Source organism: Pseudophryne corroboree, chromosome 12, assembly GCF_028390025.1.
Source record: "Pseudophryne corroboree isolate aPseCor3 chromosome 12, aPseCor3.hap2, whole genome shotgun sequence".
Lineage (NCBI taxonomy): Eukaryota > Metazoa > Chordata > Amphibia > Anura > Myobatrachidae > Pseudophryne > Pseudophryne corroboree.
Genome location: NC_086455.1, coordinates 21688669 through 21702049, shown reverse-complemented (window position 1 = coordinate 21702049; position 13381 = coordinate 21688669). Strand labels below are relative to the sequence as shown.

The 13381-nt window shown below is 44.1% G+C and overlaps 1 protein-coding gene across 1 annotated transcript; it reads left to right on the top strand.

Annotated features, from left to right (window-relative positions):
- The first annotated feature begins 201 nt into the window (after positions 1 to 201).
- LOC134980812 (olfactory receptor 5V1-like) lies at positions 202 to 1137 on the top strand. Its single transcript, XM_063947786.1, has one exon. It carries the CDS (start codon positions 202 to 204, stop codon positions 1135 to 1137), a length of 936 nt encoding a protein of 311 aa, XP_063803856.1.
- Positions 1138 to 13381: the final 12244 nt, after the last annotated feature.

The following is a 13381-nucleotide window of genomic DNA, read 5'->3' as shown; positions in this document are numbered from 1 at the left end:
TAGTCACAGCTAGTGACTGATTTTTGAATATAATAAACTGATACCTGCGAGTTCCTTATTGAGATTTACATATTTTGGTATGTTTTTGTTTTCCTAAATGATTTTGGGTATAGAAAATATAAATATCTTTTGGAAAGGACGTAGATGTATTTTTACTGAATGTTTTTACAATTCATTCCTACCAGGTATCAGCTGGATGTTATGGACGATTTAAACCAAACTTCTCCAGACAGCTTCATTCTACTTGGATTATCTGATGTCCCTTACCTCCAGGTTATCTGTTTCCTGGTGTTCTTGTTGATGTATATTGCCACACTATCAGGAAATCTTCTACTAATCATTGTAATGAGGATCAACCCAAAACTACACAGTCCCATGTACTTCTTCCTGAGTAACCTCTCTGTTATTGATATATGTTTCTCCTCTTCCATAGTACCCGTAATCCTAATAAATACATTAGCCAGAGACAGAAGTATTTCCCGATTAGGATGTGCAACCCAGACGTTCATCTCTGTAGGATTAGGGGCAGCAGAATCTATAATGCTGGCGGTCATGGCCTATGATAGGTTTGCTGCCATCTGTAAGCCATTGTACTACATCACCATCATGAACAAGAAATTGTGCTTTTGTGTAGCTGTCGGATGTTGGAGCGGGTGCTTCATCAATTCCGGCATTCAGGTGGCTCTCACATTCCAACTGCCATTCTGCAGGTCCCACCACATCAACCACTTCTTCTGTGAGGTACCTACACTCCTGAGATTGTCCTGCAGAGATACTCGGCTCAATGAGATAGGAGTGTATATCTCAGTAGTAATTATAACTGTGAGTTCTTTCTTGTTGACACTCATTTCATATGTCCATATTATCTCCTCAATCTTGAAGATCCATTACACCCAAGGGAGGTATAAAGCTTTCTCCACCTGTGCCTCCCACCTCATTGTTGTCACCCTCTTCTATGGGACAGCTTCAGTCATATATCTACGGCTCAAATCCAGTTACTCTCATAAATCAGACAAGATTGTGTCTATTCTCTATACAACAGTGACTCCAATGTTGAACCCCTTCATATACAGTGTGAGGAATAAGGATGTGATAGAGACAATAATGAATAATCTGAGTAGGAAACAAAATCTCTGAAACTGGTTTCTTTTTTTTTCTACGATACATTTTTATTGAGCATTTGCTAGATAATTATAGGGTACAGAAAAGAGAGAAAAATAAGAATTTACTTACCGATAATTCTATTTCTCGGAGTCCGTAGTGGATGCTGGGGTTCCTGAAAGGACCATGGGGAATAGCGGCTCCGCAGGAGACAGGGCACAAAAAGTAAAGCTTTAGGATCAGGTGGTGTGCACTGGCTCCTCCCCCTATGACCCTCCTCCAAGCCAGTTAGGTACTGTGCCCGGACGAGCGTACACAATAAGGGAGGAATTTTGAATCCCGGGTAAGACTCATACCAGCCACACCAATCACACCGTACAACTTGTGATCTAAACCCAGTTAACAGTATGATAACAGCGGAGCCTCTAAAAAGATGGCTCACAACAATAATAACCCGATTTTTGTAACTATGTACAAGTATTGCAGATAATCCGCACTTGGGATGGGCGCCCAGCATCCACTACGGACTCCGAGAAATAGAATTATCGGTAAGTAAATTCTTATTTTCTCTATCGTCCTAGTGGATGCTGGGGTTCCTGAAAGGACCATGGGGATTATACCAAAGCTCCCAAACGGGCGGGAGAGTGCGGATGACTCTGCAGCACCGAATGAGAGAACTCCAGGTCCTCTTTTGCCAGGATATCAAATTTGTAGAATTTTACAAACGTGTTCTCCCCTGACCACGTAGCTGCTCGGCAGAGTTGTAATGCCGAGACCTCTCGGGCAGCCGCCCAAGATGAGCCCACCTTCCTTGTGGAATGGGCCTTAACCGATTTAGACTGTGGCAGGCCTGCCTCAGAATGTGCAAGTTGAATTGTGTTACAAATCCAACGAGCAATCGCCTGCTTAGAAGCAGGCGCACCCAACTTGTCGGGTGCATACAGTATAAACAGCGAGTCAGATTTTCTGACTCCAGCTGTCCTGGAACATATTTTCAGGGCCCTGACAACTCCTAGCAACTTGGAGTCCTCCAAGTCCCTAGTAGGTGCAAGGCACCACAATAAGCTGGTTCAGGTGAAACACTGACACCACCTTAGGGAGAGAACTGGGGACGAGTCCGCAGCTCTGCCCTGTCCGAATGGACAAACAGATATGGGCTTTTTTGAGAAAAAACCACCAATTTGACACTCGCCTGGTCCAGGCCAGGGCCAAGAGCATGGTCACTTTTTATGTGAGATGCTTCAAATCCACATATTTGACTGGTTTTAAACCAATGTGATTTGAGGAATCCCAGAACTACGTTGAGATCCCACAGTGCCACTGGAGGCACAAAAAAGGGGTTTGTATATGCAATACTCCCTTGACAAACTTCTGGACTTCAGGAACTGAAACCAATTCTTTCTGGAAGAAAATTTACAGGGCCGAATTTGAACCTTAATGGACCCCAATTTGAGGCCCATAGACACTCCTGTTTGCAGGAAATGCAGGAAACGACCGAGTTGAAATTTCTTTGTGGGGCCTTCCTGGCCTCACACCACGCAACATATTTTCGCCACACGTGGTGATAATGTTGTGCGGTCACCTCCTTTCTGGCTTTGACCAGGGTAGGAATGACCTCTTCCGGAATGCCTTTTTTCCTTTAGGATCCGGCTTTCCATCGCCATGCCGACAAACGCAGCTGCGGTAAGTCTTGGAACAGACATGGTACTTGCTGAAGCAAGTCCCTTCTTAGCGGCAGAGGCCATAAGACCTCTGTAAGCATCTCTTGAAGTTCCGGGTACCAAGTCTTTCTTGGCCAATCCGGAGCCATGAGTATAGTTCTTACTCCTCTACGTCTTATAATTCTCAGCACCTTAGGTATGAGAAGCAGAGGAGGGAACACATACACCGACTGGTACACCCACGGTGTTACCAGAACGTCCACTGTTATCACATGATTTTCCGCCCAGCGAAAAGTCCTTGCAGTTTCTGCCATTGCCCTCCTGCTTCTTGTGTCGCCCTGTCTGTTTACGTGGGCGACTGCCGTGATGTTTTTCCCACTGGATCAATACCGGCTGACCTTGAAGCAGAGGTCTTGCTAAGCTTAGAGCATTATAAATTTACCCTTAGCTCCAGTATATTTATGTGGAGAAAAGTCTCCATACTTGATCACACTCCCTGGAAATTTTTTCCTTGTGTGACTGCTCCCCAGCCTCTCAGGCTGGGCTCCGTGGTTACCAGCATCCAATCCTGAATGCCGAATCTGCTGCCCTCTAGAAGATGAGCACTCTATAACCACCACAGGAGAGACACCCTTGTCCTTGGATATTGGGTTATCCGCTGATGCATCTGAAGATGCGATCCGGACCATTTGTCCAGCAGATCCCACTGAAAAGTTCTTACGTGAAATCTGCCGAATGGAATTGCTTCGTAGGAAGCCACCATTTTTACCAGGACCCTTGTGCAATGATGCACTGTTTTTAGGAGGTTCCTGACTTGCTCGGATAACTCCCTGGCTTTCTCTTCCGGGAGAAACACCTTTTTCTGGACTGTGTCCAGAATCATCCCTAGGCACAGCAGACGTGTCGTCGGGATCAGCTGCGATTTTGGAATATTTAGAATCCACCCGTGCTGATTGTAGCAGTATCCGAGATAGTGCTACTCCGACCTCCAACTGTTCCCTGGACTATGCCCCTATCAGGAGATCGTCCAAGTAAGGGATAATTAAGACGCCTTTTCTTCGAAGAAGAATCATCAATTCGGCCATTACCTTGGTAAAGACCCCAGGGTGCCGTGGACAATCCAAACGGCAGCGTCTGAAACTGATAGTGACAGTTCTGCACCACGAACCTGAGGTACCCTTAGTGAGAAGGGCAAATTTGGGACATAGAGGTAAGCATCCCTGATGTCCCGGGACACTATATAGTCCCCTTATTCCTGGTTCGTTATCACTGCTCTGAGTGACTTCATCTTAATTTGAACCTTTGTAAGTGTTCAAAAAAAAATTTTTAGAATAAGTCTCACCTAGCCTTCTGGCTTCAGTACCACAATATAGTGTGGAATAATACCCCTTTTCTGTAGTAGGAGGGGTAATTTAATTATCACCTGCTGGGAATACAGCTTGTGAATTTTTTCCCATACTACCTCCTTGTCGGAGGGAGACTTGGTAAAGCAGACTTCAGGAGCCTGCGAAGGGGAAACGTCTCGACATTCCCATCTGTACCCCCGGGATACTACTTGTAGGATCCAGGGGTCCTGTACGGTCTCAGCGCCATGCTGAGAACTTGTCAGACGCGGTGGAACGCTTCTGTTCCTGGGAATGGGCTGCCTGCTGCAGTCTTCTTCCCTTTCCTCTATCCCTGGGCAGATATGTTCTTATAGGGACGAGAGGACTGAGGCTGAAAAGACGGTGTCTTTTTCTGCAGAGATGTGACTTAGGGTAAAAAACGGTGGATTTTCCAGCAGTTGCCGTGACCACCAGGTCCGATGGACCGACCCCAAACAAGTCCTCTTCCTGTATACGGCCATACTGTGCCGTTTGGAATCTGCATCACCTGACCACTGTCGTGTCCATAACATCTTCTGGCAGTTATGGACATCGCGTTTATTCATGATGCCAGAGTGCAAATATCCCTCTGTGCATCTCGCATATATAGAAATGCTCTATAGTCAATAAAATACTGTCCCTGTCAAGGGTATCAATATTTTTAGTCAGGGAATCCGACCAAGCCACCCTAGCTCTGCACATCCAGGCTGAGGCGATCGCTGGCCGCAGTATAACACCAGTATGTGTGTATATACTTTTTATTATATTTTCCAGCCTTGTCAGCTGGTCCTTGAGGACGGCCCTATCTATAGACGGTACCGCCACTTGTTTTGATAAGCGTGTGAGCGCCTTATCCACCTTAAAGGGTGTTTCCCAACGCGCCCTAACTTCTGGCGGGAAAGGGTATACCGCCCATAATTTTCTATCGGGGGGAACCCACGCATCATCACACACTTTATTTAATTTATCTGATTCAGGAAAAACTATGGTAGTTTTTTCACATCCCACATAATACCCTCTTTTGTGGTACTTGTAGTATCAGAAATACGTAACACCTCCTTCATTGCCTTTAACGTGTGGCCCTAATAAGGAATACGTTTGTTTATTCACCGTCGACACTGGATTCAGTGTCCCTGTCTGTGTCTGTGTCGACCGACTAAAGTAAACGGGCGTCCATTCCGGTGTCGACTCCCTAGAGAGTGACATCACCATTACAGGCAATTGCTCCGCCTCCTCACCAACATCGTCCTCCTACCTGTCGACACACACGTACCGACACACAGCACACACACAGGGAATGCTCTGATAGAGGACAGGACCCACTAGCCCTTTGGAGAGACAGAGGGAGAGTTTGCCAGCACACACCAAAAACGCTATAATTATATAGGGACAACCTTATATAAGTGTTTTCCCTTATAGCATCTTAATATATATATAAGCATATCGCCAAATTAGTGCCCCCCCTCTCTGTTTTAACCCTGTTTCTGTAGTGCAGTGCAGGGGAGAGCCTGGGAGCCTTCCCTCCAGCCTTTCTGTGAGGGAAAATGGCGCTGTGTGCTGAGGAGATAGGCCCCGCCCCTTTTTCGGCGGCCTCGTCTCCCGCTCTTAACGGATTCTGCCAGGGGTTAAATATCTCCATATAGCCTCCGGAGGCTATATGTGAGGTATTTTTAGCCAAAATAGGTATTCATTTGCCTCCCAGGGCGCCCCCCTCCCAGCGCCCTGCACCCTCAGTGACTGCCGTGTGAAGTGTGCTGAGAGGAAAATGGCGCACAGCTGCAGTGCTGTGCGCTACCTTTAGAAGACTGAGGAGTCTTCTGCCGCCGATTCTGGACCTCTTCTTACTTCAGCATCTGCAAGGGGGCCGGCGGCAAGGCTCCGGTGACCATCCAGGCTGTACCTGTGATCGTCCCTCTGGAGCTGATGTCCAGTAGCCAAGAAGCCAATCCATCCTGCACGCAGGTGAGTTCACTTCTTCTCCCCTAAGTCCCTCGTTGCAGTGATCCTGTTGCCAGCAGGACTCACTGTAAAATAAAAAACCTAAGCTAAACTTTCCTAAGCAGCTCTTTAGGAGAGCCACCTAGATTGCACCCTTCTCGGCCGGGCACAAAAATCTAACTGGCTTGGAGGAGGGTCATAGGGGGAGGAGCCAGTGCACACCACCTGATCCTAAAGCTTTACTTTTTGTGCCCTGTCTCCTGCGGAGCCGCTATTCCCCATGGTCCTTTCAGGAACCCCAGCATCCACTAGGACGATAGAGAAAACAGAGAGGGAATGACAATGAGGAAGGTAAATACAGGGGGATGAGGGGAACAGGTCATCCACAGACATTAATCATACAACAAAAGAAAAATCAGAGAATGAACATATTTAGTCATCCGAGTCATCGAGAGGGAGTTCCGTCAGAGGGAAAAGAGGGGGTTGAGCCCTTACCATCTGTGATATACATGTTCCATAGAAGCTATTTCATGAGGGGATAAGAGGGGGCAGTAGAGTATGAAACATCTCTAGTCTCCATTTCAAAATGGAACTGAGTTTTAAATGTAACTTTCTGAAATGGGGGAGGGGTGGAGGAATTCCAGTGCTGCACAATGGTGGCTCTAGCTGATAATAATATACAGTATGACCTAAAACATACTGTAGTGGGAACATTTAGGGACAGTGAGGGGGTACCAATGTAGGAGAGCTAAAGAAGGGTCTGGAGTTAAGCGGATGTCTAAAACATCATAAGTGAGGGAAAACACATCCATCCAGAAGGGATGTATAACTGGGCAATACCAGAAAATATGATAAAGGGTACCTTTAAAATGGCAAAGATGCCAGCAAAATTTGAAGGGTGCAGGCTACATTTTGTGTCATTTGGAGGGAGTCAGATATAGCCTATTCCAGAGTTTAACATGCATCTCAGTGTGGTTAGTACATTTGGAAAGAGAAAAGGAGGAGAGATGAATAATCTGTCATTGTTTTATGGTAAATGACCAATGGAGATCCCTTTCCCAGGTAATGTGGACTGAGGACTTCTCAGTTAAATCAGGGGGGAAATAATAAATGGTACCAGTATGATATGGCTCCCCGGGAGGAAGGTCTGGTCAATCTACTCAGTACTCGATCCAGGGTAGGCCCAAAAGTGCAGTATCAGTAGATAGGCTATCAATCCAATGTTTAGGCTGTAAATAATAATACCACGCTGAGGGTCCCAAATTAAATTTGGTGCAAAGGGCAGGGAATGAATGAATGGTACAGTACATGGGGAGAGCAAATATCCCAGAGATTCAACACCCAAGCGCAACCAATATGAGAGATGAAGGTGGGGCAGGGATTTATTCAGTGCTTGGAGAGAAACATTTCTAGTAGGGAAAGAAAATTCAAAATGAGACTGATGTTGAAGCTCCCACACTTTAAGGGCATCACAGACAGCCATAACGAACAGCGGGGGTTGAGGTTGAAACCGTCGGGGCAACCAGAGGTCAGGGAGAGGAAAACTTCTAAGGAGAGCACGTTCCAGGTCTACCCAAGGCTTGGAAGCCAGGTGGGAGAATCCAGTCAGATAGTTGAGATAATAGGGTGGCCTCATGGTAAGACCCCCATGCGGTTTGGTGCGAGTCAAACGAGAGCACGCCATTCTAGAGGGCTTGCAATTCCAAATATAAGAGAGCATTAAACACCGCATTTGTTGCAGTAAGTTACAGGGAATTGAATAAATAAGTGCACAGAAGAGGTACATTAATTTTGTTAATAACATCATTATGAATGCCGCTAGCCGGCCCAACCAGGAGACAGGGAATTGAATAAGGAAGTGCACGGAAGATGTACATTAATTTTGTTAATAATGTCATTGTGAATACTGCTAGCCGGCCCAACCAGGAGACCTTGTGATTCATCCAAGCTGCGCCCAGAGATGGCAGCTGTGTCAACAATGGAACATAGTTAACTTTATGAACATAAGAAATGTTAGTAGGAATGTGAATAAGACAGGGAGGAATCTTTCCAAATGAAGTGGAAACGAGTCTTCAAAAACTGCAGACTCACAGGGGGAATATTAATGCGAAGAGCTTCCGTTTTGGTAGCATTCAATTTATAGTTGGAGGCAGCGCTATATAAATTGAGAATAGTACGGAGGGAAGGCAACGAGATCTCTGGGTTAGTTACAAACAACAAAACATCATCAGCAAAAAGGTATAGTCTGTGGCAAGCGTCATACATAGAAAGCCCGGGGAATTGTGAGATCTTCTGGGCAAGAGGCTCGATGGCCAACACAAAGATCGGTGGTGAAAGGGGACACCCCTGCCTAGTTCCATTTGAAATGGGGAAAGGGTATGAAAGAAAACCATTACTAAAAACACGGGCTGACTAGCCAACATAAAGGGCAGAAATGGTGCGTAAGATATAACATTGAAGTCCAAACTTGGATAAGACCTGGTACATGTACCCCCAATGGAGTCTATCAAACGCTATTTCAGCATCAAGGGAGAGGAGGAGAAATGGTGATTTGGTGTAAGACACCCATTCAACTAAGTCGAGAACCCAACGGGTGTTAGCAGGAGCTTTGCGTCAAAGAGCAAAACCCACTTTGTCAGGGTGGATCAACTGGGGAAGCAAAGGATTCAGATGGCTGGCTATCAATTTAGCATAAATTTTTATATCAGTGTTAAGGAGAGCTATTTGTCGGTAATTTTTGCAGAGGGGTCTTTACCAGGCTTTGGGATAGTAATAATCTGAGCTTCTGCCATTTCTGCTGGAAATGCACCAGTTTTAGAAGCCTCTGAATAAAGCTGTAAAAGAATTGGGGAGAGGGTCTCACTGAAAGTAGAATAAAAGGAATTGGCAAAACCGTTGGGTCCCGGAGCTTTCTCTTTTGGTAGCTGTTGAATTACTCTCTGTATCTCCTACAAAGACCAGGGGGCATTCAGGGACACCAGGCTGTCATTTTCTAGGGAAGGACAGTGGACACTATCTAAAAACATTGAGATAGTTGCTGGTGAGGGCTGGGGAGTGGAAGGGTCATCACGTAAGTTAAGAGGGACAGCGAGAAGAGGATCTATCCATTTTAGGGTCAATGACTAAGTTAAAGTCTCCTAACAAAATGTGTCTCAAAGCAATGGAACTTGGCGGGTATTAGGTGTGTACAAAAAGAGTAGGGTAACTGAAACATCATCTACAAGACTAGTGAGGATAAGATAGCTACCATTCTTGTCCTCAAAAGGGGTATCTTTATGGAACAGTATGGCTACTCCATTACGCTTGGAGAGGCCATTAGCGGTGAAACATAAGGGGTACCTGTGGTCTCTGAAAATAGGGGGAGCCTTGGAGGAGAAATTAGTCTCCTATAAAGTCACAATGTTGGCCCTGTGTTGATGGAAGGTAGAGAGGGGCAGCCGTCTCTTATGCGGAAAGTTAAGCCCTTTCACATTAAGGGAGAATAATTTAACCATTGACCAATATAAAACAAGGAGATAGGGAAGATGCCTGAGATATACCTGTCAAACAAACAAGGGAGGGGGACAGGGTGGGTGAGGGAAAGGGGGGAGCAAAAAATAAAATAAAATAAAGTATCAAGCTTCAGTAGTTGCCGTAGGGGATAAAAATGTCATCATGTGAACCGGTGTGGTCGGGCAAACACATACCCCACACATAACCCACCCATGAGTAGGCAAGTATGCATGAGGGAGGCACTTCTACATGCAATACAAAACATGCAAGATCTGTCATTTGGAAGATGATATTTTGCATCGATTTGAGATCCGAACCTGGCGGAAAGAGCATAGCACCAGCTCGTTATGATTTGGAACCCCTAAGTTTGGGTGGTATCTGTTCCAGGAAACCAAACCCACTCACTTCTAATTCTAACAGAAGTTCTGTGTTGAAGTACAGGTGCTCTATAAGAACCAAATCTCAAATTTTAATATGAGTGTGCTATGGTGCTAATTCCATTTTTATGAATTTTATTGATATACATTAAAGAGATACAGAATGTTATATTTTTTTCAATATTTTCAGTTTGTGAGTTATTATTGAAAAACTCCAAAAAAAGTTACTGGCAAAAACTAATTCAACCGTATATACTCGAGTGTAAGCTGACTTTTTCAGCACTTTTTTCTGTGCTGAAAAAGTCCCATCGGCTTATACTCGAGTCAGTGGGAAGGAGGGACACGGAGGGCACAGCGCGCGCCTCTCCTGTGTCCCTCCTGCATCTCCGGTGGCAGCGGTGGGTCTATTAAATGAAGTACCTGTTCGTGAGCTCTGATTGGCTCACGAACCGGCATTTCATTTAACACACACACACGCCACTGCCGCCGGAGACGCAGGAGGGACACAGGAGAGGCACGTGCTGTGCCATCCGTGTCCCTCCTTCACAAGACAGCGCGGGAGCGGCAGAGGGTAAGTAACTGGCACAGGGGCAGCATATTTGGCACTTGGGGGGCATATGTAGCACTGAGGGGGCATACCTGGCACTATGAGGGCATATCTGGCACTGTGGGGGCATATCTGGCACTATGAGGGCATATCTGGCACTGTGGGAGCATATCTGGCACTATGAGGGCATATCTGGCACTGTGGGGGCATATCTGGCAGTATGAGGGCATATCTGGCACTGTAGGGCATATCCTGGCACTGTGGGGGGCATATCTGGCACTATGAGGGCATATCTGGCACTATGGGGGCATATCTGGCAGTATGAGGGCATATCTGGCACTGAGGGGGCATATCTGGCAGTATGAGGGCTGTGTACGGCTACAGCTGCATTTCCCACCCTAGGCTTATACTCAAGTCAATAAGTTTTTCCAGGTTTTTGTGGTAAAATTAGCTGCCTTGGCTTACATTCGGGTTGACTTATACTCGATTAGATATGATAATTGATAAAATATTGAAAACATGTGATATTAAAATAATTTTCTAATCGTCAGAGACTGCCACTGCTATGTTGAATATTTATCTTATAATAAAGGTATAATAGCCCCCACTGCTATTCAAAGCTAATATTTTGTGAGATTCTATTGACTTCCTGATGTCATCGTTCAATATTAATCAGTAATTCCCACTATCTTATTGTTTATCACAAATGTTATATACCTCTTTATTTCAATAAAGCCTTGTTTTCAAAGATGTACATCTAGTTTGTAACATTTCTTTTCACACGTATTGAACTCAGTGTGTGTATGTTTAAATTAATGCTTATTGTACTGATGCCATGTCTAAAGCCACATTGTCCCCTTCTGAACCATGGCTTCTAAGACATCAATATAGAATAAGGTGCCAGGTGTGCATCTATGATGATTCGTAGATAGGTGTGGGTAGCCGGATCTACACTATCGATGAGTGAATTTCACTTCATATAATAAATATCTGCTGAATATCACCAGCTGATCCTATAGCCCATACCTTTCTATCCTACTCAGAATCAGCTATTGTGTGCTGCTATATATTCATTGTGCCGGTATTGTGTAATCATTATTGACTCCGCACCAATGATAAATCCAACCTCTTGTATGGGTTCATAAATTATAGATTTGTGATATACAGCTACACAGTAGCACCTCCTATCCACTCTAGTTAACGCGGCTCCAATCCTAATAAATTAGGTATTGATTTAATATCTACACGTCCATTTACTAAGTGGATGTGGATACTCAGATCCACACTTATTATAGTGTATTAATGTGTGTGGTCTGAGTCTCATACAGTGGCTCCTACAGCCCGCTGTATGCTGCCGGCTGATCCTGTTTGCACGAGTGCTACCCTTAGCCGCCCCCGGGATAGCCGCTGCGTGTAGCTGGAGATGACACCGCCCCAGTCCTCACACATAAGTGCCCAGCCCGGACCAGCTATTTCACAGCACAATAGCAATATACAACAATGTTACATTAGCAGTGGTATTTCATAGCACGCGGCAGTCTCTGTAAAAATGCCAACGCGCGTTTCACAGAGGCTGCTTCGTCAGGGCATCAATCTACGAATCATCTACGCACCTATCTACGAATCATCATAGATGTACACACGGCACCTTATTCTATATTGATGTCTTAGAAGCCATGGTTCAGAAGGGGACAATGTGGCTTTAGATATGGCATCAGTACAATAAGCATTAATTTAAACATACACACACTGAGTTCAATACGTGTGAAAAGAAATGTTACAAACTAGATGTACATCTTTGTAAACAAGGCTTTATTGAAATAAAGAGGTATATAACATCTGTGATAAACAATAAGATAGTGGGAATTACTGATTAATATTGAATGATGACATCAAGAAGTCAATAGAATCTCACAAAATATTAGCTTTGAATAGCAGTGGGGGCAATTATGCCTTTATTATAAGATAAATATTCAACATAGCAGTGGCAGTCTCTGACGATTAGAAATTTATTTTAATATCACATTTTTTCAATACTTTTTCACTTACCTTATCTTCTTGATTTTATATATTTCATATTGCTGTAAATTTTAAATGATTATAATAAAGGATATGTTTTATCTGTGAATTTATTATGTAATTGTTAGGTTCTCAGTGCACCCAGGAAATGGCTTCTTTTACTGAGTGTTTATGTTATGTCCTTCCAAGCTGAGGGTAGCACTCCCGAATAAGGAAAATATATGGAAACTATACAATTAAATTGTGAATATTAGGGAATGAGAACATCTTTTGCTAAAATTGTTCTTACTGGTGTGGGAATATCTCTTGCTCTATATGAAACTTACAGCTGGTGCTATACCAGCATTCTATCATCCCAGCACAGTATCTAAATAATAACTGTGAAAACAGAATAAAATAAGAAATTTAAACAATATTATATACACCTTCTTTGAATCTATAAGTATGGCATCATTTAATTTAAGTCAGGACCTTCTAAGTAGACAAGAAAAATGGACAGCAGAAAAGGGAAACAGATTTGGTGATATACAAACTGGTGCTGGGGGAGGATCACAAACTAATTGAACTACTCATTTAATGACCTTTAAAAATGTCCTCATAAAACAAACAAAGGTTTTTTGGAACAAAACTATGTTTAAAAGTTACCAGCAGAGTAGAATGACACCAAGGGGACTACGTCCCAAGGTCTTCCCGGCATTTGAGCTAGAAGAATCCCTCAAAAAAGAATGGGAAGAAGTATTGTTAAGATGCTCACATGAACTAATAAACATACTCATTAAGCATGATGAAGCAAGAATGAAACAATGCACAGAGGAAATCACTGAGATTAGTGCTAAATTAAAAGAACATGAGAACCTTGAAGCATTCCAAAAAGCATACCAG

What these genes read in the sequence shown, in the direction of transcription:
- LOC134980812 (XM_063947786.1), top strand. Translation starts at nt 202, where the DNA reads ATGGACGATTTAAACCAAACTTCTCCAGACAGCTTCATTCTACTTGGA.